The sequence below is a fragment of the Lissotriton helveticus genome, chromosome 1_1 (assembly GCF_964261635.1).
Source record: "Lissotriton helveticus chromosome 1_1, aLisHel1.1, whole genome shotgun sequence".
Taxonomy (NCBI): domain Eukaryota; kingdom Metazoa; phylum Chordata; class Amphibia; order Caudata; family Salamandridae; genus Lissotriton; species Lissotriton helveticus.
Genome location: NC_136057.1, coordinates 1,467,963,362 through 1,467,987,539, shown reverse-complemented (window position 1 = coordinate 1,467,987,539; position 24,178 = coordinate 1,467,963,362). Strand labels below are relative to the sequence as shown.

The window sequence follows — 24,178 nt, the reverse complement described above, 5'->3', positions numbered from 1 at the left end:
CCCATTGCAGTAGTCGAGTCGGGAGAGTATTAATGCGACCACGACCGATTTCCTGGATGCAATGGGGAGGAAGTCAAAGAATTTTTTTAAAGATTTGATAAGTCCGAAACAGCAGCCTGCCGTGATCCTGACGTGATCATCAAAGGATAGAGCTGTATCAAATTGCACGCCAAGATTACGTGCAGAGGTCACTGCACTAGGCGGGGCCTCTGAGTCTTTGGGCCACCAATCCTTAGGACAGAAGGGCAGATCTTTACCTAATGGTATGATTTCAGTTTTCCCACTGTTGCACTTCAAGTGGTTTTTGTTCAACCACTGAAATACATCCGTGAGACAATTCTGGAAACGCAGCTCTGTGTCCGTGCAGTTTTTGTCGATAGAGACGACAAGTTGTGTGTCGTCAGCGTAAGACGTGACTAGGATCCCATGGGACTCTATCACAGCTAGGAGGGGTGCCATGTAGATGTTAAACAATAATGGACTTAATGTGGACCCCTGCGGTACTCCCGATGTAATGGTTTTTACGCTGGATAGATGGGGGCCCAGTGACACAGATTGGGACCTATTGGTCAGGAAAGATGTTACCCATGCCAAAGCTGTGTCTGTCACGCCAATCTCACGCATCCTGTCAATCAGGATAGCATGAGAAATTGTATCGAACGCTGCTGTGAGATCAAGCAGGATGAGGACGGCTTTCCTCCCCTCATCCTGCAGGAACTTGATGGAGTCGGAGAGTTCTATAAGGGCTGTTTCAGTGGAGTGGCTGGGGCGAAAGCCAGATTGCTGTGGATGCAGAATGTTATGGTCCTCCACAAAGGCTTTCAGCTCCCAGTACACTATCTGCTCCGTGATCTTTCCTAGGGCAGGCAGGAGTGAGATAGGGCGCATGTTGGTTAGGTCTGTGGGGGATTTATTTAGTTTTTTCATCAAGGGTTTCACGATAGCCTTCTTCCATTCGTTGGGCACTACCCCTGAGTCTAAAGAAGCATTTATGATAGCGTTGATATTTGGATTGACTGCATCAATTAAGTGATGAAGTATACGAGGGGGACAGGAGTCAGTGGGTGCTCCTGATTTGCAGGCCATGATCGCTTTACGGGTCTGCTGGAGGGAGACGGGTTGGAACCTGCAGAGAGAAGGATGGTTATCGGCTACCTGCTTCTGGGGTTGTAGAATGGGAATGGTCAGGGGGGGCGGGAAATCCTTTTGAATGTTGGCTATTTTTTCCCCGAAGAAATTAGCAATATTGTTGCACAAGATTTCAGAGGGAGGGATTTCAGGCTGTAGGGCTTTGGGGTGGGTGAAGGATTTTACGATTGAGAAAACCGTTTTTTGTTTCTGGTGGGCATCGTTGATGGCTTTAGTATAATACTCTTTTTTAGCGGATTTTATGCTAGAGAGGTATAGTTTCCTCTGTTGAACATAGAGGGCTTTGGATGCCTCATCATATGTTTTCCTCCACTTCCTTTCTTTTATCCTGCAAAGTAGGTGGCTCTCAGTTAAGGCCTGGGTATACCAAGGGGCGTTCAGCTTCCTTCTGGAACACTTCACACGGTCACCTTTAGGATTGGAATTGTCTGAGATAATTTGATTTATCCAGAGATGAAAGTTACATGAGTCGACCGACACATCGCACAGTGAAAGCCCCTTCTTTTTATGCCCAACTTGAGTTGAGGAGTAGGTGGGAGTGATGCTGTTCAAACAAGTCCGTCCGTGAAGCAGGGGGCGGGGAGCGAGCCTGCTTAGAGGAGAAAAACAGATGGCCTGAGAAGAGTCCGAGAAGAGAGAGCAAGAGGAGAAATAATCAAGGTAACAGAGAGTCAATGAAGGGGAATGAAAGAGAGAAAGAGAAATAAGGTGATAGAGAGAGTAAATAAAGGGTAAAAAAAAAACCGAGAGAGAGAGAAAATGAAGGGGGAGCAAAAAGAGAGTGAGAAGATGCAATAAACAAGAGAATAATTAGGGGAGGAGAAGCCGCAGAGCGCACGCTGGGAGAAGCCCTTTGATGTGGTGGCGGCCGTGAAAAAATGCAATTAGGAGGGAGGGAGGGAGGCCGATGCGCGTGTTTGTTTGGTCACGTGATTCACGTGAACTCGAAGAAAACCGCACAGAAAAAAGCCTTAGTTTGACGAGTATTTTGAGCACTAGAATTCTCTCCATTTTCCATTCCTGCGGAATGGAAAAGGCGAGACCTAAAAACGCGATGTCAACAAACATGGGAAAACACGGCCGCACGGCCGTGAAAGTAATCGATGGTGACACGGCCGCGCGGCCGTGAAAGTGAAACAGCCTGAGGCCGAGCGCACGCTGGGGGAAGCTTCAGATGCCTGTGGGAGGGAGGCTGATGGCTTTGATGTGGACGCGCTTTCCGCTTCAGTAAGCCACACAAACTGTCTGAAATCCGCTGGTTTCAGAGCTTGGTTTGCCCACAATACTCTCGTCTATTTATTCCTTGCGGAATATAATAGTCGAGACCTAAAAAGCAGGCAAATTAGAGTGACAGGAAAGCCAATCCAAAGCAATAGGCAGGCTCCAAGCTTTTGTATGTTCTTGATAAACCCACAATCTGTTTTGCATCATTAGCTAGCAGGCTCCACCTAATCAACAGTATGAAATGTTCCAAGTGAACTTACCAGCAGTTCTCATGGTCAAACATTTGAAACCAGAGCTCATTTGGCATTCTACAAATAGTTATTGCAGGAATCATGCAGAGCAGAGCAGACTTGTGTACCAGGACACATTTGTCAGAAACTAGTCTAAAATTGCTGATGAACTGTTTGTACTGAGTTTCCATTAACACCCAAACTATCCATGGAGACCAGCATATTATGCAGCACTCTTACTAATATGTCATAAACACCATGTGTTTTTTTAGCTCAAAATTGTGAATGAGTGATGACAGAGTGGAATGCTCATTGGTTACATCCTGAAAGCAAAGGTCTGCCTCTAAGGGAATCCTTGTCATCAGTTTAAGCAGAGTGTTTTTTAAAGTCGAGTCCTTTAGGATGCATTTTGTGCAAATAAGGCTTTGCACAAGAACTCCAAAAATCTAAACAAACTGCCTTCTATTTACAGCAGGAAAGTAAGTTCTGTGACGACTTACTGGCTATTGCGATGTGTAGTATATGCAATACCAACTTAAAAAAATATAGGAAGAAGCAACACAGACTAGGGGGTGGGAGGAGGAAGAAGCAACACGGACAAGATGGAGTGAGGATGGTAGGGGAAGAAGCAACATAGACAAGTGGGAGTGTGTGGGGAAGAATTTACACAGACACAGGAGTATGGGGTTGGGATGGGAAGAAGCAACACAGAAGATGGGGGACGGGAGGGGAAGAAGCATCACAAAGTGGTGGGAGAGGAAGAAGAAACACAGACAGTGGAAGAGGGTGGAGGGGAAAAAGCAAAACGGACAAACAGGAGACCGCAAGAAGAAATAAAATACAAAATCACAATGTGATCAACAGGAGGATAGCATTCAAGTTGAAGCAGTCAGTACTTTGTACATGCTCCAGCCAAAAGGAGAGGAAGTGAGGCCAGCATGCTGGCCAATTAGAAGGCATCAAACACGAGTGGCAGTGAAGCCAATGAATGGTAAGGAATGGGTTGGCTGCAAGTGCCATGTTGAATACAATATCTCTCGCAAGCGAGAGGACATGCGGCGCATGAACTTTCTCAGGCAAGACCTAATGAGTGCCCCTGTGTGACTAGACTGAGCTGCTGCTAAGGCCATACTCCTTGGCGCCCGATCAGGTGACTACCTCACTACACCTCATTATGGATACATTCCCCAATTCTGAACTTTTCACATCATCTAATTCTAATTAGCTCCATGAAAGCAAATCAAGACTACAACATCCAGAAAGTGTTATACTGTTAAACAACTGAAAACAGCTGCCGTAATAATCAGGCGGGAGGTGGTCATCCATGCCCCTATCATTCTACCTTCTTATCTGAAGCTTTTTCAGGCTTCCTCTTTGCCTGAAATGCGATGTAGAAAGAGACAGGGTGAGAAAGGTGTTAAAGTTTCTAAAACCAGCAGCAAATTGTGAACATTTCCAAATATCTGTAGAAAATGAAAACACCTGTTGGGAATAAGGAAACTGATGTTCGTCATGTAAAAAAGCTTGTGCAACCGATTTCGACTATCATTAGTTATTACCACTGTTCATCTCAATCTGATCCCTTCGAGAAACAGGTTGCAGAAATAGACGAAGAAGAGTATGACGACCTCAGAAAGATGTACAAGGCGGCCTTTAGGTTGCTCTCAGTGTTAATGCATTCTGCCTTGATGATCTCTTCCAGGGTGAAACGTCTTTCTTCTGCCCTGCTTTGAACTTCAGTAGTAGAGTAACGACTGTCACTATTTTGACTGTTTTGTTGGGCTTTATTTAGAATTTTGTCTTGGATATTTAGAATTATATTTCTAAAATACTTCTGGATATTATCATCCCAGCCTGGAGACCAGTTATGGGGAAATTAAAATTCCCAGGACCTGCCAATGTTTTAAAAGTTCTACAGATCTCGGTCTTTCAGTTACAGTCGTTCTCTCTGTTGGGGGGAAATACAAGTTTCACTTCGTTGCATCTGTGTTTCTATGGCTTTATGTGGTCTCTTTTTTTTTTTTTATATATATTTTTATTGATTATAACACAAGAGTAGAAATGTACATTTCGGGCATCATTTAGTGAAACACATTACAGTGGTGAACGGGCAAAGGAATTGAGGTAATACACTACAATTATAGGCATCCGAAAATTATCAATACCAACGTAGAGTTGGGGCAAAACAATACAATGCAGATAGCCATAAGCAAACATTATCAAAACCCGCCCACCAAAGATTCAGGATATAAAGATTGAACACTCGACACCCGGATATGAGGAACGAAAAGCTCAGGAGAATCTGCCACATCTCTTGTGAAGAAGGGAAAGGGGAAAAGTAAGGTCATAGAACAAAATAAAGGAAAAAAAAAAACCCTCAACCCCCCACCCTGCACCCCTGCAAAGGGCTACGACCTAACCCCACTAGCAGCGTGCCTGTCGCCCCCTAAACTACACCCCAAGGAAGGGAAAAAGACGGAGGAGGAAATATCCTACAATACGAAATGGGCTCCTGGACTCCCCTCCCCCCCACCAAAAGCGGACAGCCCCTACCGTAGTACTAAGCGATGTAAAGCAGACTAATGAACAATCCGATAGGGGAGTCACCGAAAAAGGGAGAAAGACCTTCCCGCCCAACCCCCAGCACCACAGAGGCAGCAAATCTCTTTTCGAACAAAGCCATAGCACAAAACCCAGTCAATCAGAATTCTATATGGCCCGTACTCCCACAGATACAACCCAGCTGAGCCAAAAGAGAGTCACTGTACTGAATTCAGACAGTCAAATTCAGCCCTGGCCCTTACGATCCATCGCACAGACCCCATCCAATAGGACAAATATAGTAGCAAAAGAGTCAAACCGTTGTAGAAAAAGAAGAGCAATGTAGGCTGAAAAGGTAAAAAAGGTTAAGTCTCGAAGTCCTCAAGATGTACGAAAGTCAGTCCAAAAAGTATCGATGGAGGTCTCCAGAAACAAAGGAAGAAATGAGTCCTGTACGGGCGATAACGTTGTCGATCTTGCTGGTTGTTCAGGGGCTCCAGTAGCGTACCGCTGTAGTTGCGCAGATACAATTGGCACCAGGTCATGATTATGTTCGGGGTCCTCCTCTCGAGTTAGATCGAGCTTCGCGGGGGTCACCGTATGTTGCAGGTCTGACATAAGGCTGGAGTCCGGTCTCAAACAAACAGTCTCGATGCTTACAGTCAAGTTGTGGAGAGCAGCCTCCATTTGCTGATGAAGAGCCCCGATGGCGGCCATTACGGTTCCCAGTGTCGGTCCACACATCGTCCGACCCATCGCCGCTTGAATGATAACAAAGCAAGCCCTCAACCCCGGAGGCCGGCTACTCCGGGGAAACCAACAGGAGCGGGGTGGACGGAGGCGACTGGCGACTTGCTGGCTTGGCGATCTTTACACCGCTGCTGAGAGCGGGGGCCCACCCGCGGACCCCGAGGGATGCAACAGGGTCCCGGGACCTGGCCCCCCACCCACCGCGGCAACCACGTCACGTCGCCGTCTGTCTAGTATTCGCCGGGACCAGAGACCACCACCAGGATCGAGAATACGTTCCACACGATGAGACCGGACTCCGCCGGGTACCCGCGGCCGATGTTGTTCAACTGAAACCCGGCTGGGTCAGTACTCGAGGCCCCGGCTCACACACCGGAGTAGGCCCGAAAATAAAAGACGGTGTAACTTCGTCGATAAAAATTCCGGGATTGCCCCCCTGGGATCAGCAACGATTCAGACACCCGGGAGTCTGGCGGGAGGTCAGGATGGAGTTCAGGATAGGTTCGCCAGCGGCGGAGGTCGACGGAGCCGGGAGCTTATGCGGCCATCTTGGTTGCTAGCGTAGCTCCTCCTTATGTGGTCTCTTAATACCTTAAACTTTGCAGGCATATCCTGTCTGCCTTTAGGGTGCAGCTTATCATCTTCATTTTATTAATGGCATTAAAAAGCTAGTTATTCTTCTTACATTTGAAAATGACTTTCTAGAGTCAAAGGAATGCACTTTGTACCCACATGTGAAGTCAAAATTTGGTTCTACCTTCCCGCAACCTAAGGCACATTTTCTTTCAGCTTTATGGGCTGATGCCTGAGAATGCCATAGAATGTATCCTCTAGTTTCTTAATATTTCTATATTTTTAACCAATAAATCATTTTAATGCTATTCTTCGAAACATCATGATTGATATTGAATAAGACTAGGATAGGTTCTGATTCCATTATGCTAAATTTGATCAGGTTATTGATAAAGTTAACTTGTTATTTGTAAGGATTGAGTCTATTGTATGGCCCTTCTAGTAAGTGGGGTTTAAAAAATTAGTTTAAAAGCCTACTCTTGCATTGAAATTGAAGGTTTGGTATGAAAGTGGAAACAGGAACACCCACGTTTTCCTTATGTGCTGTTGATTACCTGTTTGGTGTTTTGCTAAATTGAAATCTCTTTGGTGTGTACCGATGCTGTTCTGAACTGAAGTCTATTTGCTGTTGGCGGGTGCAGTGCTGAAAATGAAATCTTTAGCATATCAATAGCAATCAAATGTCATTCCATCCATAGTAAATATATTCTCTTCAGCATATCACCCAGCCAAAGCAAACACAAGTCCTTTCAGCACTCCATCCATGCATAGAAAACATATCTCTGTTGGACATATCCATAGCAGATTTTGATTCGGACACAGCAGATTTCAATTCAGCATGTTATTCTTCCACAGCAGATTTCAATTCAGTATACAGCTCATCCACAGCAGATTTCAATTCAGCGTACCACTCGTACACAGAAGATTTCAATTCAGCATACCACTCCTCCACAGCAGGTTTCAATTCAGCGTAGCACACATCCACGGCTGGTTTCAATTTAGCATACCACTCAGCCACAGCAAATTTCAGTTTAGCATACCACTCAGCCACAGCAAATTTCAATTCAGCATACCACCCATCCACAGCAAATTTCAATTCAGCATACTACCTACCCACAGCAGGTTTCAATTCAGCATAGCACCAATAAACAGCAGATTTCTTTCGGCATACTACCCAGCCACAGCGGATGTCTTTTAGCATACTACCCATCCACAGCAGATTACTTTCAGCATACCACCCATCCACAGCAGATGTCTTGCAGCATACCACCCATCCACAACAGATATCTTTCAGCATACCACCCATCCACAGCAGATTTATTTCAGCCTACTACCAATCCACAACAGGTTTAAATTCATCATACCTTTCAACCCACAAATTGCAAAGTAAACACCCAGCAAACTGCTTTCATTGTACAGGTAAGCAAAAAAAGACTGACCTATGGTTTGCTGTGGCATTATATGGTTATGTACTTCCATATAAAACACTAATGGCCCACAATAATAATGAAACATTAATACACAACAGTCAGCAACAATTTGATACCTATTAAATATAGATCGTACATATCTGCTGTGAAGGTTGTCCATCCCCAGTACTGTACAGCCAAAAAACAAATATCACCAAATGAACAGGCATGAAATAACTGAAGAGATCTGTCACACATTACTGGAAGATTTTGAAGGACTTTAATACAGTTCATTCACTGCAGGTTCCAAATATCTAAAAAAATCTGATTGCTCTTTTTGTATCTCACAAAGGCACTCCGATATGGGATGATAATAAAAGTGCCCATCACTCTACAGATATCTCCACTTCTCTTTTACTCCAACCATGCCAGCTCAGGACCACAACTGTACACAAAATTTCATATTGGACAATCCAGTGCAGTAACCAGCATAGCAGACTATATCAGATGACATACCATAAAAGACCTGCAGAGCTGTTCAAAGCTAATAGCTTACTGAAAACCATAAAACTGTGCGTCTGTCTCTTCTACTTTAGCATCCAGCACACTGCTAAACTCTGCATCCCATAATACGATACCTGCATGAACCGCTGTTGTCACCGCACACAACATGGACACATTTCCCATATAGAATCATAACAAAAACAACACCCTTCCAACCACACACACACTACATGGTTTAGCATGCTACTCAAGTAGTCAAGTGCTTCAGCGCCCCACATAGGGGTAGTAAGCGCTATATAAATGCTGCAGTACAGTACCAACCAGCAGACTTCAATTCAGCACACTAGTCATCACAGCAGATTCCTCTTCAGCATACTACAACCCTTCAAAGCAGATTTCTCTTGAGCATACCACCCTACAAAGCAAATGGATCTCAAGCGATCCGTGATAAACATATCTCTTTGTTATGGATGGCTGGTATCCTGAGTTGAAATATGTTTGATGTGGTATTATTTAAACTAATTTAAAAAAAGGAGACCTTTTTGTCTATTTCAGCCGGATGCCTTGCTAGGGGCTAACTTGAAGAAAAGACAAATGCATCATGTAATGGAAGGCAGTGACACAATGAGCTAGTACATAACATTCGTTTTAAGCACTTGGAATGGGTGTGGCACTGGGTATGTTTGTGACGTATGCTTTTCTACTAGCGAACTTTGTATATTGTGTAACCTATTTTTGTGCAAATAAATTCGTAATGGCAAAGCGGAAAATAAGCATTAGGCTCCAGAAAGTTTAAGAAGGCCGATCAGTTTGTCCCCATGTTTTGAGCCTGATGCTTGCATTTTCTGCACACTCTGCAGTAACCTTCATAACTAGCTTGGTAATCAATGCAAGGGTGAAAATAGAGTTAAATCTGCGGAATATTCTCCAGCCTCTGTTTGCAGAGGAGTTTCAAACTCTCTTGTCTTTGGGCTGATGTCTTCATATATGTACATTTCTTTGGGACCGTTCCTCCCCTCAGCCGTCTCTTACCCTGGCATCATCGTCTCCATTAAGCAGAGCTCTCTCTCTCTCCTCCTCTCTGTACGCAGGGCTACTGAGGCGGGGAATATGGCAGCTGCTCGGGGTGCTGATGATGAATCCACACCAATGGTGAGTCTAAAATATCGTCTTCTTTGGAAAATCATGTTAGCCTTTGCCTCGGTTCTTTTATGTGTGGAATTCAATTTTTCAGCAATTAGAAACCGCCTATCTGCCAGTTCAAAGCGCTATAGTAATCCAGCATCAGCATCTCAGTAGTTTGAAAAAGGGTTTTAACCCCTTCGGTGCTGATGACAAAGCCAGCTCGTCATCAGCGTTACCTGCGCTGCGCGGATGACGAGCTGGCTTTGTCATAAACAAGCCATTTTTTTTTTCAGCGCACAGCGGGAAAACGCGATAGCGCGGTAGTGGTTAATCGAGGTTTCCTCATGCAAAGAATAGGCACCGGATGGATGGCAGCAGCAGTACAGACAGTACAGACAGACGTACACAGGACAGTAACGGTGCAGGCAGCAGCAATGCATTCCACCCCCACACACAGCATGTACAGGTGCAAACCAGTCTGCCATCACATACACAGGACAGTAACTGTACATGTAACTGCAGCAGCAATGCATCTCTCTCTCTCTCTCGCCATTGACCGAAGTGAAGTGTGTATTTACTATTCTAACTACTCGCGCGCTTTGATTGTAGCTTAGGGTACAAAGCATGACAGAGGCAAATAGAACTGCACTTTTAGTATTTTTGATACACTTGCTCAAAAGTACCTTAATGCACTACGGGGACAAGTTGTCCTAACGCAATTAGTGTTTGTCTGGATCTGTCAGGGTTTATACGCGCTATGAGGACCAATCTGGTCTTCGCAGCGTGGGAGATATCCCCCCCACCCCTCCACACACCATGTGCAGAGCAGACTACCATCACATACACCGAACAGTAATGGCACAGGGGCAGCAACGCATTCCACCCCACCCACCACACACAGTATGGACAGGTGCAGACCAGACCACCATCACATACACCGAACAGTAAGGGCACAGGGGCAGCAACGCATTCCACCACCGGCCACCACACACAGTATGGACAGGTGCAGACCAGACTACCATCACATACACCGAACAGTAAGGGCACAGAGGCAGCAACGCATTCCACCCCACCCACCACACACAGTATGGACAGGTGCAGACCAGACTACCATCACATACACCGAACAGTAAGGGCACAGAGGCAGCAATGCATTCCACCCCACCCACCACACACAGTATGGACAGGTGCAGACCAGACTACCATCACATACACCGAACAGTAAGGGCACAGGGTCAGCAACGCATTCCACCCCACCCACCACACACAGTATGGACAGGTGCAGACCAAACTACCATCACATACACCGAACAGTAAGGGCACAGGGGCAGCAACGAATTCCACCCCCCGGCCACCACACACAGTATGGACAGGTGCAGACCAGACTACCATCACATACACCAAACAATAAGGGCACAGGGGCAGCAACGCATTCCACCCCCCGGCCACCACACACAGTATGGACAGGTGAAGACCAGACTACCATCACATACACCGAACAGTAAGGGTACAGAGGCAGCAACGCATTCCACCTCCTGGCCACCACACACTGTATGGACAGGTGACAACCAGACTACCATCGCATACACCAAACAGTAAGGACACAATCGCAGCAACGCATTCCACCACACACAGTATGGACAGGTGCAGACCAGACTACCATCACATACACCGAACAGTAAGGGCACAGGGGCAGCAGCACATTCCACCCCACCCACCACACACAGTATGGACAGCTGCAGACCAGACTACCATCACATACACCAAACAGTAAGGGCACAGGGGCAGCAACGCATTCCACCCCCTGGCCACCACACACAGTATGGACAGGTGAAGACCAGACTACCATCACATACACCGAACAGTAAGGGCACAGAGGCAGCAACGCATTCCACCCCCTGGCCACCACACACAGTATGGACAGGTGCAGACCAGACTACCATCACATACACTGAACAGTAAGGGCACAGGGGCAGCAGCGCGTTCCACCCCAACCCACACAGTATGGACAGGTGAAGACCAGACTACCATCACATACACCGAACAGTAAGGGCACAGGGGCAGCAACGCATTCCACCCCACCCCACCACACACCGTATGGACAGGTGAAGCCCAGACTACCATCACATACACCGAACAGTAAGGGCACAGGGGCAGCAACGCATTCCACCCCACCCCACCACACACAGTATGGACAGGTGCAGATCAGTCTACCATCACATACACCGAACAGTAAGGGCACAGGGGCAGCAACACATTCCACCCCACCCCACCTCACACAGTATGGACAGGTGCAGACCAGACTACCATCACATACACCGAACAGTAAGGGCACAGGGGCAGCAACGCATTCCAGCCCACCCTATCACACACACAGTATGGACAGGTGCAGACCAGGCTACCATCACATACACTGAAGGGCAACGGTACAGGCAGCAGAATCAGTGAGTGCTGGCTTCTCCAGACACGTACGCACACTGAACCAACAGAGCGTGTTCAGCAGGCTTTCCATACATACGCATAACACAGAGGTGTGACCACACGCAGACATTACTCTCTGTGCCCTGACTTCCCTGAATGCTAAGCCCAAAATCCCTTGGAAGGAAACGTTGATTGTAAAATTCTAGATAGTTAAGTAAATCCTGTCGGATACTTCTGGGTAGTCTAACTCATTCAAATTGTTTATTGACTTCTCATTCTTATATTTATTATTTAAATTATTGACTGTATATTTAGTAGACTTACTATGTTGTGTTCCACACAGTATGATATTGACTCGACTCGTAGCAGTGGTTGACTAACAATGCATAAGCGAATTACAAATATAAAAAGTCTACAATAATTAGGTATCATTATCTTTGATACACTAGAGGACTTAAAAAGTCATCTTTTTATCTTCAGGGCAGCGAATCATACATCTCATAAAATTAGCGAAATATTTGTCTCTCCATACCTCTAAGAGGGGCAGTTTGGTTGGTTGGGCCAACGACAGCAAGACCCGTGACTCCAAATACAAGTTATAACTCACTGAAGCAGACCCAATTTTTTTTGGCAAATATAGGGATTTTAAATACTCCTAATCATAATGTAAGAAAATGTTTTCTGTAGGAAATTGGGCGTATCTTCAAAGTGAAGTTGCAACTGAAGGAGTCTTGTTTTGTAGAAACCTTGTTCAACATCGGGAAAGCCTCAGTTTTTCTTCAACTTGTAAGACGGTATAAGATGCATTTAACACGTCTTCATTGTACAGACATGTTGGATCCTTCGTTGCTGGGGTGTGTAGCAGTATAATATTTTTATAGGTGGGTTCCCTATAAAGAGCTTAAAACCGGATATAAGTACATATTTGGTACGCTGATTATGGCAATTTCAGTTGGGGCATTCTAGTGCAGGGTGGCAATGCCAGTACTTGATCGGTGAGAGACAATTGTTCTAGGAGTTAGATGAAAGGATTGTAAAAATGTACCTTAACTTATTATATACAGGCCATAGAAACTGCACAGATGATGACGTATTGAGGCAACTGACCAGTATTGCAGCAGGGTACTCCCTATTATTGTTCCAGTATTGCACAGTATACATTAGCCAATCCCATGCTATTAGCCACATTATTAGAGATCCATACCTAAAGCCCAGGCGAAACTCTTAAAGGACTAACTCAAAACACTATTTAATTAAGCTATGCCATACAAACCAAACGTTCCCGGGATGTTCTACACTCCCATTGTTGGGGAAATATACATAGATGACCAGGAGGAAGAGGCTATTTAGGTTTGAAGGGATAACATCATTGCTACACACTATAAACCATGAGGCAAAATATAATTGATGGCTGAATTACCGAAGAGCGAAATATACATTAAGGAAGGGGTAAAATCACCCAGGTAACCACCATTCAGCGTATAAACTGGTAACATTGAATAACGGAGGGTTTTTAACCAAGGGGATCCCAGCAACATCAGATAGACCACGAGAGCAAAGCTCGAGTTATTTATGATGTCACTCAGATCCCAAGATGAAAAACAACCCTGTTATTCACCGTGTACCCATCAGAAATGTTATGTAGTATATGCCATTCCCCCTTCCACCCAAGAATTATCTGCCCTGACTTTCAACACCTATGCAGGGGCATAGGAGTAAGAGGGGAGCCATCTGTATAATAGTTTCCTCTTCCAAATATAAAAAGACACTGGCCCCCTGCCACCCACCCCACACCACATTAAAATGCATTTCATACAGCATACTACATAGTACATATTTCATATCATATATTATTAATTATTAAAGGTGGATTTATAAAATACGATCTATGGGATAATAATGATGAAGTAGCCTCCTTGACATTCCAGGTGAAATATACCACATATGAGTAATGCACATTTTCTATAGCACTCTGCCCCATTGGCCAACCTATTTTCAAGTTAAAAACATTTATGTTACATCATGACTTCTTGCTCGTTTTTAAGATTGAAACCTCCACAACAATGTATACTTAGAATAAGAGCCTGACCTTAAAGCATACCTCTTTGCCATTCCCTCAACCCTGAGCATTTTATTTAACCACTTTGGAATGTTGGGGTAGATTCTGTTCGCCAATTCTGCAATATTAAAGATCTGGCAGCTAGTTTAATAATACATAGCCATTTCTCCTGTAGAGGACCAGTGCGTATATCTGGAGAGTATCCTAGAGCAGCGGCCTGCGCATCTAGAACTGATCCTGGTTCCAGATAGACCCAAGCCTGCTCCTTGAAGCTCTGGAGCAAGCACTCCTCCATGACCATCTCTGGAAAGTGTGACTGAGGTCTTTAAGAATTAAAGCTTCAGACTGGGGAAGTAACTCTCCCAATCTTTGTTTCATCAGAGCAATCTTAAGCATATCTTCCTGCAGAATAAGAGATTCTGCAAGCGTGAGGCAGACTTGCAAACAAATCACTTTCTTGAAAAGCAACTAAAGTCTTGGCAAAGTTTAAATGATATCTTGCATGCTGAACTGCAAGTATCCGGTGTTTGCCATGAATATACCTTCCTTTCCTGTTATGCTCAGGTGCTGAAACATGGAGGATTCTGTCAATGAGGCTCCAATAAACACATTGCGTCAGAATAGAGAGGGGTATTTGTCAGAAGTGGTAAATACCATGACCCCAGGATAAGGTATTTATCACGTGTAGTAAATACCTCAGATTACGTGTTTTTAAAAGTAAAATGAAGCAGAACCTGTGGGATCGTGTTTTTTTTAACAACTGTGCGGGTATGATAATTATATCGCAACTCGTAATTCTGGTCCCAGTGCAAACTCGTGTCTTCATAGGTATCTAAATGGAGCACTTGAGGGCCAAAGTCTTCCCTGGGATGTGGGGGTCATGATGCACTTGCCTGTAGCCCCAGCAGCAGCTAACTGTACGAGTGTGGCCATAACTGCAGCACTGGCTGTCCTAGAGGTTGAGAAACATAGTCCCATTAAAAGACCGTGATCCTGGGCACTATTTCCTGATTACTTTGTTTTCTTTTCAAAGGGGACTTCCTCAGCCAAATGTGTGAACTTTTAAAAAGAAAAAACACATAAGAATTTTCCTCCTGTTACATTTATATGATCAATTTGTGTAATACAAATGTGCTCTTCAAATAGGCAGAGCTATTCTAGTGTTTATGAATTCAAAGAAGATACACTTAAGGGAGAAATAGTAGATCCATCTTCACAACAACTTGTCAGACTTTTCTATTCAAGTCAAGCCAGCGCCCACATCTGACTTTGGATAACTTATGAAAATATTGTGTGTATGTATCTACACCTGCCTATATATACCTTGGTGATATACTAGATGCAAGATTTTTGTAGATCAGTTTTGTAGACATCACTATAGTAACCTACAACCAGGAGGCACTACTGTACCCTTCTGCTCAGTTCACATCAGTTTAGTGATGGGCCTCCTTGTAGTCCCCCTTGTTCTCTGTTTATCCTAAGCTCTATTTAAAAGGAATCATCCTACAACAAACATCCCCCTTCCTTTTCATATGGGAAAGGGAGGGATCAGTGTCTGCTCAGTAGTACGGAACCAGTGCCCTTTACTGTGCTGAAATGGTCAGGTGACTGGTCTCCCATGCAGCGATGCACTGGATCAGGTGTTATGCGGTGTACATAAGAGGGTCCTCACTCCATCATGTAGTGCTTGCATGATTGGGTGTCTGTATGTTGTACAGTTTGAGGGTCCTTACAGTGTAATGCAGTGCTGCAGTGATGAGGTGACTGCATAGTGCAAAGTTCAGGGTTCCCCATGAAGTCCTGCTGTGCTGCAGTGATGGAGTGGCTGCTTGTGGCACACTAGGGGCTCTTCACTCCTCCATGCAGTGGTTGGTCTACTGTGCAGTGTATAATAGAATGTCCTCACTGTGATTATACAATGCTGCTGTGGGTGTATAATTGCGCGGTACACAATGGAGGTTATTCATACTTAAAGTATGAAAACAATAACTTTAATAATACATATTTGAATTTTATATTAAAGAAATAAAAACATACTAGAAATGCGTGTTAGTGAAATCAACCTTGACCAAGAGAAAGAGCAACAGCGCAAAGGTATCTCATGGATGAGCGAGATGATGCTGCGGTGAAGGTGTATATCTGATTCCTGTTCTCTTGTCTCCACCTCCAGGACATGGATACCGACCAGAGTACACCCCAACCTGCATGCGGCAAGTTGCACCGTCTCGTGGTTCGAGGTCTCCCAGCTACGGATAGTCCTAACCGTAAACTGGAAAAGACTATTGGAAGTCTCTGCAACGTGCTCCAGCTAGGAGAGGTAGATGTGATATCGAAGGGGGTGAAGCCGGGCTGCCTACAGTTGAAGTTTACCTGCAGCAGAGGTAAAGATGATAATGTACTCTCTGATACCAAGAGTTCACTAAGACATCTATCATTTTCTTCACCTCATCTTTGGAGCGCCACAATCTTCCACTGAGACCAGTTCTCAACTAATCAGCCTTAAATCTATTCCACACCGTTAACGATCACCAACTCGATCACATGCAGTTTAAAGCACAAAACAACATACGCTTCCACTTCATTTAACTTCATACAATCCTTCAGCCAGATTACGTCCAACAACAGACCTCATCCACAAAACACCATCTATTTCCAATCCTACCATACAACAATGTTCTCCAGCTGACTCTCCAGCTCGAATTCAAAGCACCATCACCTTTCATCCAATCCCACAGCTCAAATTCAAAGCACCATCGGATTACCTCCGACCCCACTCCACTCCTTCCAGCTTCACAACTCATCCACATGACACCACAGCCCCTACAGCCGTCCTTGCAGCTTTCTATAATGCCCCAGAACTCATTCTCACAATGCCATAATTCTACTTCCAGCGCCACATCTCTACATCCCACCTAACAAAGCATCCAGCTAACAACCCTCCGCGCAGCCACACAGCTTAACATCCGACCCCATAGATCATTCACACTCCCACAATCCTCAAGCCAAGCACCGCAACTTTTGTCTTGCCTCAAAAGTCATTTACATGATGCCCCAAGTTGGACCCATCATTAAAGCTTTGCACCCTACATCCCATGAACATAGCATTTGAAAGTTCTACCAATCCCATAATTCAACCTCATAAGACCATTATCCTCCAGTCAACCAAACATTTTTCCAGTAGACCCTCACGACTCATTCACTGGATCCTGCAACACAACAACCCAGTGCATACCAACTATACAAACTATAGCTTTGATTTAGCATCAACTCATTCAGCTTACTTGCATCTTACACATGTAGCCATACACATAACACATCCACTTACTTTCACTCTTCTTCCATCACAAACGTACAACAGCGGGTTAACACCTCCATTTAATACATTCAACCAGCCCAGAGCCTTACATAAAGTGCAACACTTGAAATTAATTAACTAAAATACATCCACCTATCTTTTAACTCCTCCACTTAATCATAGCCCTCAAATAGCACCAAATGTCAGCCACCAAGTGCCAAAATGAATAGCTATGGCTATACAGATCATGAGGCGGACTCGCTATTTGCCTGCTTAGCTGCAGAAATTCACTAACCAGTCCCTTGAGTAATTCACCCAAGCTTACAACAAAAATAGCAACTAATTCATCAAGGGCAAAAAAGTACTCACTCAAACTCTCAGCTAATCCATCACAGCTCACAACTCATCCAACTGAACTGAGCAACTGTCCACCAATTACATGCCATCCAATCATAAACACTATTAACCCACTAAATCTCACAGCTCATCCATTTAATCCTGCCATTCACCCCCCAAAGTTCTCAATTTATCCATGCAAACCTATAAAATAAACGCTCAGCCTCCAGATTACAACACATCAATGACAAGTGTTTTAATCAAGGAACGTTTTAGCAGGTACACCACGCTTAATCAGGCGCCCACCTTATCAAGCCAAATGTATGCATTATCGACTCATCCTTATTGATCAGACCTCCATGAACCCCATAACCCTCTCTTTCCCGATTCTCTGTTTATGATCAATTTTTCATTTTGTTCACTAGCTGACACATGTGTAAAAAACATCACCTTGGAAATTGATGGAACGCGATATGAACCTGCTTTCAATAGAGAAAATGATCTTCAAGGTGCAAGAGCTGATGACCCAATACAAAAGACTCAAGACAGTCAAGTCCAAGAACTCCAAGATGTTCCAATGTCTGCGAGCCAGGGGTCTCAGGAACCCGCTAGAGCCACTGAGTATGCAGCTCAAAGCCAGCTAAGTCACAGCTGGCCCTCAGCGGCAGCCTCCACAGTTCAGGATTGGCAAATCCAAGGATGGTCCGGTGTCTCAGGGATCCAAAGTCCAGATCATAAAGCCAAGGTAAGCTTTAAGTACTGTTGTCTGTTAAGCCTTCTGCTGTTGAATTCGATAATGCGTTGGTATCTACTGGAAAGGCCAGAACCGAAGGGAAAATCCTTAGTCCCAATAGCTTTACAAATGACTGCTAACTCATGGTCAGAGCTGCAATCAACGACCTGCATTGAAGCCCAGAACCTTTGAGCCTATTTTAAAAGTCTAAATCCGCTGTCATTACTGTGATACAGTGGTTGCAGCCAATGGGGTAAGACCCAGTGGAATACTGTGATACAGTGGTTGCAGCCAATAGGGTGAGAGCAGTGGCTGCAGCCAAAGTGAATGATCAGTAACTTGGGGCTTGATTCACAAACCCGTTTGCGCATGTGTGTCAAATGTATGTGCTCAGCTGCCTAGATTTATGAGTGTAAAATCACATTGCACCAGTATGGTTACATTTCACATGAGAATACTCAGCACTTTTGGTGAGATATATGTAGGTGAACAACACGTTTGTGGGTATTTACAATCCGCTTTGGGAAGATTTCCACCCAAAATATGCTTCTAAATTTACTCTTGTCAAGAGTGTGAATAAATACGCGCTCCAAGAGAAGAAGTGGAGAGAATCCACTGAAACTAGTAGGACGACAGGGAAAGAGGATTTTCAGCAGGGGAAAAACAAAAGAATGCAAATGAACATTCGTGTTTTGTTGTCGTGTACGGAGGTGCATCACATGCATTAACACATGCGCAAATGGTAACGCTTGTATGTGACATGAAATTCACAACAAATTCTATGTCAACTTCTGGGAATTTGTAACTGCTGGGGATTCCCATGAGGAGTTGTAGAATCCTTTGTGAATATCCTAGTAGCTGGAATATTACTCCAAACATAGAAGAGAAACTAAGGAAGCACATTTTTTGAATCAGGTCCCAAGTGCTTAGATGCCAGCACCAAATACCCACAGAATGGCTTCCTGACCCATTGACTGCTGAACACTTCCAGTGATTCCTTATTACAGCATATGCCTGATCTTCTTAGCCAAGACCATATGTTTTTGAGGTTCTTCAGTTTCACGTCCAATACAAGTAAAGAATAACACAAAAGGGAGGGTCACTGTATGTGTCACATAATAATTTGCTTTACTCAAAGCTCTCAATATTCAGTGTTTGTTGTGATGTATTTCGGGTGGAGGAAAGTGGAAAAATGGAGAGAGTATCTCGGGTATAGATTGGTTTCGATGCAACACGTATGGCTGAGCGAAGGATGCAGAGGGTGGAAAAAGTAATCTAAGATGGAGTGGAGTGGGTGCCCTAATGCATTGCGGGCATCAGGTTGACATTGGGGTCACACTAAAAGACAAAACAAGCGTTGGCTTAACCCAGTAGGTTGCACCTTTGGGACCTATTGGCTTTGCCAATGCCAAGGCATAGCCAAAAGAGAAAAAAGGGCACCATGACGCAATCTCTACTGGCAAGCACTTAATTATTTAGGCATGTACATGCTTCACAACGCATACGCACACCTACAAAATGTCACAGGTGCCTAATATATTCATACATATACACACACACCCGATTCAAGAAGTAGTGAGAACGCGTCGTTTCTATGTAGAAGGTCTCGCAACAATCTGCCGCATATGCCTCTAAACAGTATACAGGTAAAATAAACACCACGGGTGTCAAGTACACCCAGTGGAGGTGGGAAACAGCACGAGGTAGATCAGCACCGGGCGGGAGGAGAAGCACATGAGGGAGAAAGCATGGAGCCTGAGTGCAGGGGGAGGTTGGTGGGAAGAAGCACACAAGAGAGGCAGCAACACCAAGCGCAGGTGTGGTGGATATTTGTTTTGGGAGGGGGGGCTGGAATAGAAGCCCAAGGGGGACAACATTAATGGAAAGTACATGTACTTTAATGGAGTGCGTGACCAAACAAACAAAACTCGGTCCCTAGGAGTGAGCAGTGAAAGATACAATTCAGCCAAACAACAGGATGGTAACGAGGTTATGCTCAGGAACAAACACAAGACGGACAAGCAAACACATAAGAAGCAAGCAAGCAATTGAGAGTGACAATAAAGCCAACCAATGGTAACCGGTGGGCAGGTTGTAATTCCCTGTAATAAGTCTTTTGCTCTGTCTGGTAGGCTCGACCTAACATAGATTTCTAGAAACCCACCATGTGCACTATTCCGAACCCAACACTAGTTGACAGGAATATGCAGAGCAAGTGAATCTACGACAGAGCAAGGTTATGGTTAAGGGATAGTAACATTCCCTTTTTTAAATTCGAGTTGAGAGTGAGATTTTTACTACTTTTTTGTTTGGTATATATATTTTAACTATTTACTGCATGCCTAATTATTGTATTTAATTTTGATTGATTTGATTTGCCCATCACTTATAGCTGTATTGCTTTGCATCTGTTTAGTGCTATGTTGTGTACATTTTAATGTGAAACAAATATGTATTCGCTGACCCAAAAAATCAAATCCATTAATATTTTCTTGTTTTGTCTGTCCTTAGTTTCACATGGTAACAGGTGTGCAGCTCGATCTCAAAGCCCTTCCTTCTAATCTGCACGAGGCAGTGTCTGAGTTGATCAGATTGAATGACCTAAGAAGGAGCTTTCCAATAGATGGGAAGATCACAATCGAAGGCCCATTTGAAGCTGTGGAATGCTTTTATCGTGGAGTGATTGCTCTTCAGAACAGTGTTCCAGGTGAACTTACACCTAGTGAAATACAGCAGAGAACACTGAGCGAGAATGAACCCATGACAGGTACTCACTACAGAGAGCAGGACAGCACCAAGGAACAAGACACAAACATACTGAGACTCCCCTTGTTCCACTATGAATACTTGAACAAAGTCTGCGCAGACAAGATCTCTGCAATACAGCAACGCCACCAGGTGGACATTCTACCAGAGGTGGTCCTCAAACTTCAGGACAAAGGGGGCCAAGGCTACGCTCAAGTCGAAAAAGCACTGGATGCCCTCACCAATGCCATCCAACCACTGATTACAGATTTGGGACAAACTAAGTTTTCTATTTCAGAGTCCGAGAGACAATATGTGGTAAACGCTTTCAGGCAAATTCAGAAGAATAAACCTTTGTACACATTAATGGAACTGGAAGAAGAGGTTGCTATCACTGGGCCGAAAAGCAACCTAAAGCAGGTGAAAGATGAGCTGTTGGAACTTGTAAAGTCGAAAACCATGCCAAAAGCAGTCCTGAAAATTGAGAATAAAATGACCACAATGGTGAAAGAGATGGATGTCCCAAAACTTCATTGGGAGATTCTGGAAAACCTCTTTAGGAAGGAACTGGATACCATTAATAGCATTTACCAGGTTCTAATAGAACCGGAAATCCTGTCACACAAAGGTAGTGTCAGGATCCTCATGAAGAATCAGTGTGCCACACAAGACCTCTCTGGAAATGCCCTTCAAGCATTTGTCAGCCTGTATCAGAAAGCTATGACCAGTTGCATTGTGAGGGCAGTTGATGGCAGGCGCAGGGATCGCGTCAGAGTGCTGTATGATGAGATTCGATTTAGTCACCAAGGAGTACGTTGCATCGTTCCAGAAGGAGGTGGTCTTGCTCTGATAGGCCTGCCACAACATGTAGAGGTGGCTGTCCGGGACATCGAAGAAAGGCTGGGTGAGAAAATATTCCCACATCTACCTTCTGGATCAGTGGGAGCTAGTGGCCTGCTCAGTTCAAGTGTATCAGCACAGCCAAAGAAAGAAGCAGCAAATGGCCTAAACGACGAGAAGGAGAATTGTTGTATCTGCATGGACAACTTCGAGGAGAAGATAACCACACCGTGCAATCACTCCTTTTGCAAGATGTGCTGGGATCGGGCTATGGCCTCAAAACCTGAATGCCCTATCTGTAAAAAAACATATGGGAAGATTGAGGGGAACCAGCCTGAAGGAACAATGACACACAGGCCGCTGAAAGACCAGCTCCCCGGATTTGGATATTGTGGAACCATAGAGATTCAATATCATTTTCCAAGCGGTATACAGTCGGTAAGTTTTTAAAATTGATTCGAAAGTACTAGAAGTGGTTGCTTGGTCCATACTTATACTGTATACGTAAAAAATGGTTTAGTAAGTGATACAATAAGTAATTTAGTTTGTTTTGTAATTTTATTGAAATATGTATTAGTCTTTCAGTTCTCCTGATTTCACATTTGATAGCAGAATTTCCTGTTCAAGCACCAAAAAGTTCCACTCAATAAAATGCGAAATGCTCGTTTGCCAATAAAATTGTTTATTATCAGTAAAATTCACACATGAGAGGGAATGAAGATGGGATTACGAAGCCACCAAAGGATTAAACTAACGACGCCTTTGCCAAGTACTTACAATCCTTATTAAAGTGAAAGAAATACAAATATTTCTGGTTGCATAATGTGGAATATTCTCTGCAAGAGTATGCAATAACAGTCAGGAACTTCAGAGGCAACTAAAACAGCATTCACATCTTTCAAGTAACAAGGGAGGTAGGTGGTAGAGTAGAATGCCTTGCAGCAGACATTTCCAACTTCTGTTATCAGGCGCAAAGGTTTAGGGTCATCTACTGAAGCATGTGTCGCATATAGCTTTAAGAAAATTCTAGTATTGCAAGTATTTGAAAACCGCTTAAACAGTGTCGTCAACAACAACGATAACAAGGATGTTTTAGTCCAATGAGAATGAAGTGGTAACACCCCACTGAAAAAGGTTCAGGCAGACATCTTCGATTTCACCAACTACAGGATGATTTCTATTATACTTTATCGATTCTAAACATTAAAACAAATTGCTGATGACCAACTGTAGAATTTTAAATGGCATTCTTGATCATAAGCAGGTAGAGTCCCTTCCCCTGGACTCTGTGATATCTTCGATCCAGGATAACAGCTGTAAAGCAGCAGTGTCAGTGCCTGGATCTTGTGTGACCGTTGGACACAATTGGACAATGGTGCTGTTCTTGGACTGCTCAAGATCAGAGGTTCTGTAGTTGAGAACTGGGTGAAATCTTTTCTTCACTGTAGTACTTCTATTTTGATCAGACCTCGTCTCTGGTGTAAACGAGAAACACAAAGCTGATGGGGGCCCTCAGGAACTGGCCTTTTGATGAGCCTTTTTAAGATTCCATTCATGAAAGTGCTACATTCTCAGGGAATGCCTCAACATTTTGCAGATGTTGCTGGTACTTCATCAGAAACTTGGGCATTCCTACTGCGGGAAGCCCAAATATCTGAACATTTAGCCAAACACTCATAAATCCATCATCCTCTCAACAAGAACTGGAAAACTTGCCAACTTTTAAACAAGATGGGGGTGCTAGAGGGCGCACGTCAAGATGGCTGCGCTGTAGTGCAGCTCCACCAGCCGATCTGCCAATCCGTCATTTATCCTGCTCCCTAAGCGCCATCCGAGCTGAATAACCGGTGGCATCTGATGCGGAACTGCATGGCGGCTGGCTGAGAATTATTTTCCGCGACCACCGACCCAAAGTGAGCGGATCTGCCTGCTGGGGTGGAGGCGGCTCCGTGAACAACATGGTGGCCGCATGAGCAGACTAGCGACCGTCTGAGTCCTACCGTGACTCAGCGTCTGCATCCCGAGGTACCGCTGGTTATTTCTTTGCCTGCAGGCACCTTGTGTGGCTCTGCTACTCTGCTGAGGCCTGTGTGGAGTGTACCGGGGCTGAATCCATACGGGCGGCAAGGAGTTGTGAGGAGAACCGGCCACCCGCCCCAGTGAGTGCTGCACCGCCCTGGTGTGACCCCGCGAGCCCACTGTGCGCTGCCGGAGTGCAGTGGGTGAACTGCTCGGCGGAGGGGG

The 24,178-nt window shown here is 44.6% G+C and overlaps 1 protein-coding gene across 1 annotated transcript in view; it reads left to right on the top strand.

Annotated features, from left to right (window-relative positions):
• LOC144828146 (E3 ubiquitin-protein ligase DTX3L-like) overlaps window positions 1-24,178 on the top strand; it is a 190,924-nt gene that overhangs the window by 42,082 nt on the left and 124,664 nt on the right. The window contains exons 2-5 of the mRNA XM_078686260.1: window positions 9,472-9,532; window positions 16,156-16,366; window positions 18,042-18,361; window positions 20,861-22,372. Of these exons, the coding sequence (XP_078542386.1) occupies window positions 9,491-9,532; window positions 16,156-16,366; window positions 18,042-18,361; window positions 20,861-22,372 (2,085 nt within the window). The 5' untranslated portion in view covers window positions 9,472-9,490. The remainder of the gene's footprint in view (window positions 1-9,471; window positions 9,533-16,155; window positions 16,367-18,041; window positions 18,362-20,860; window positions 22,373-24,178) is intronic.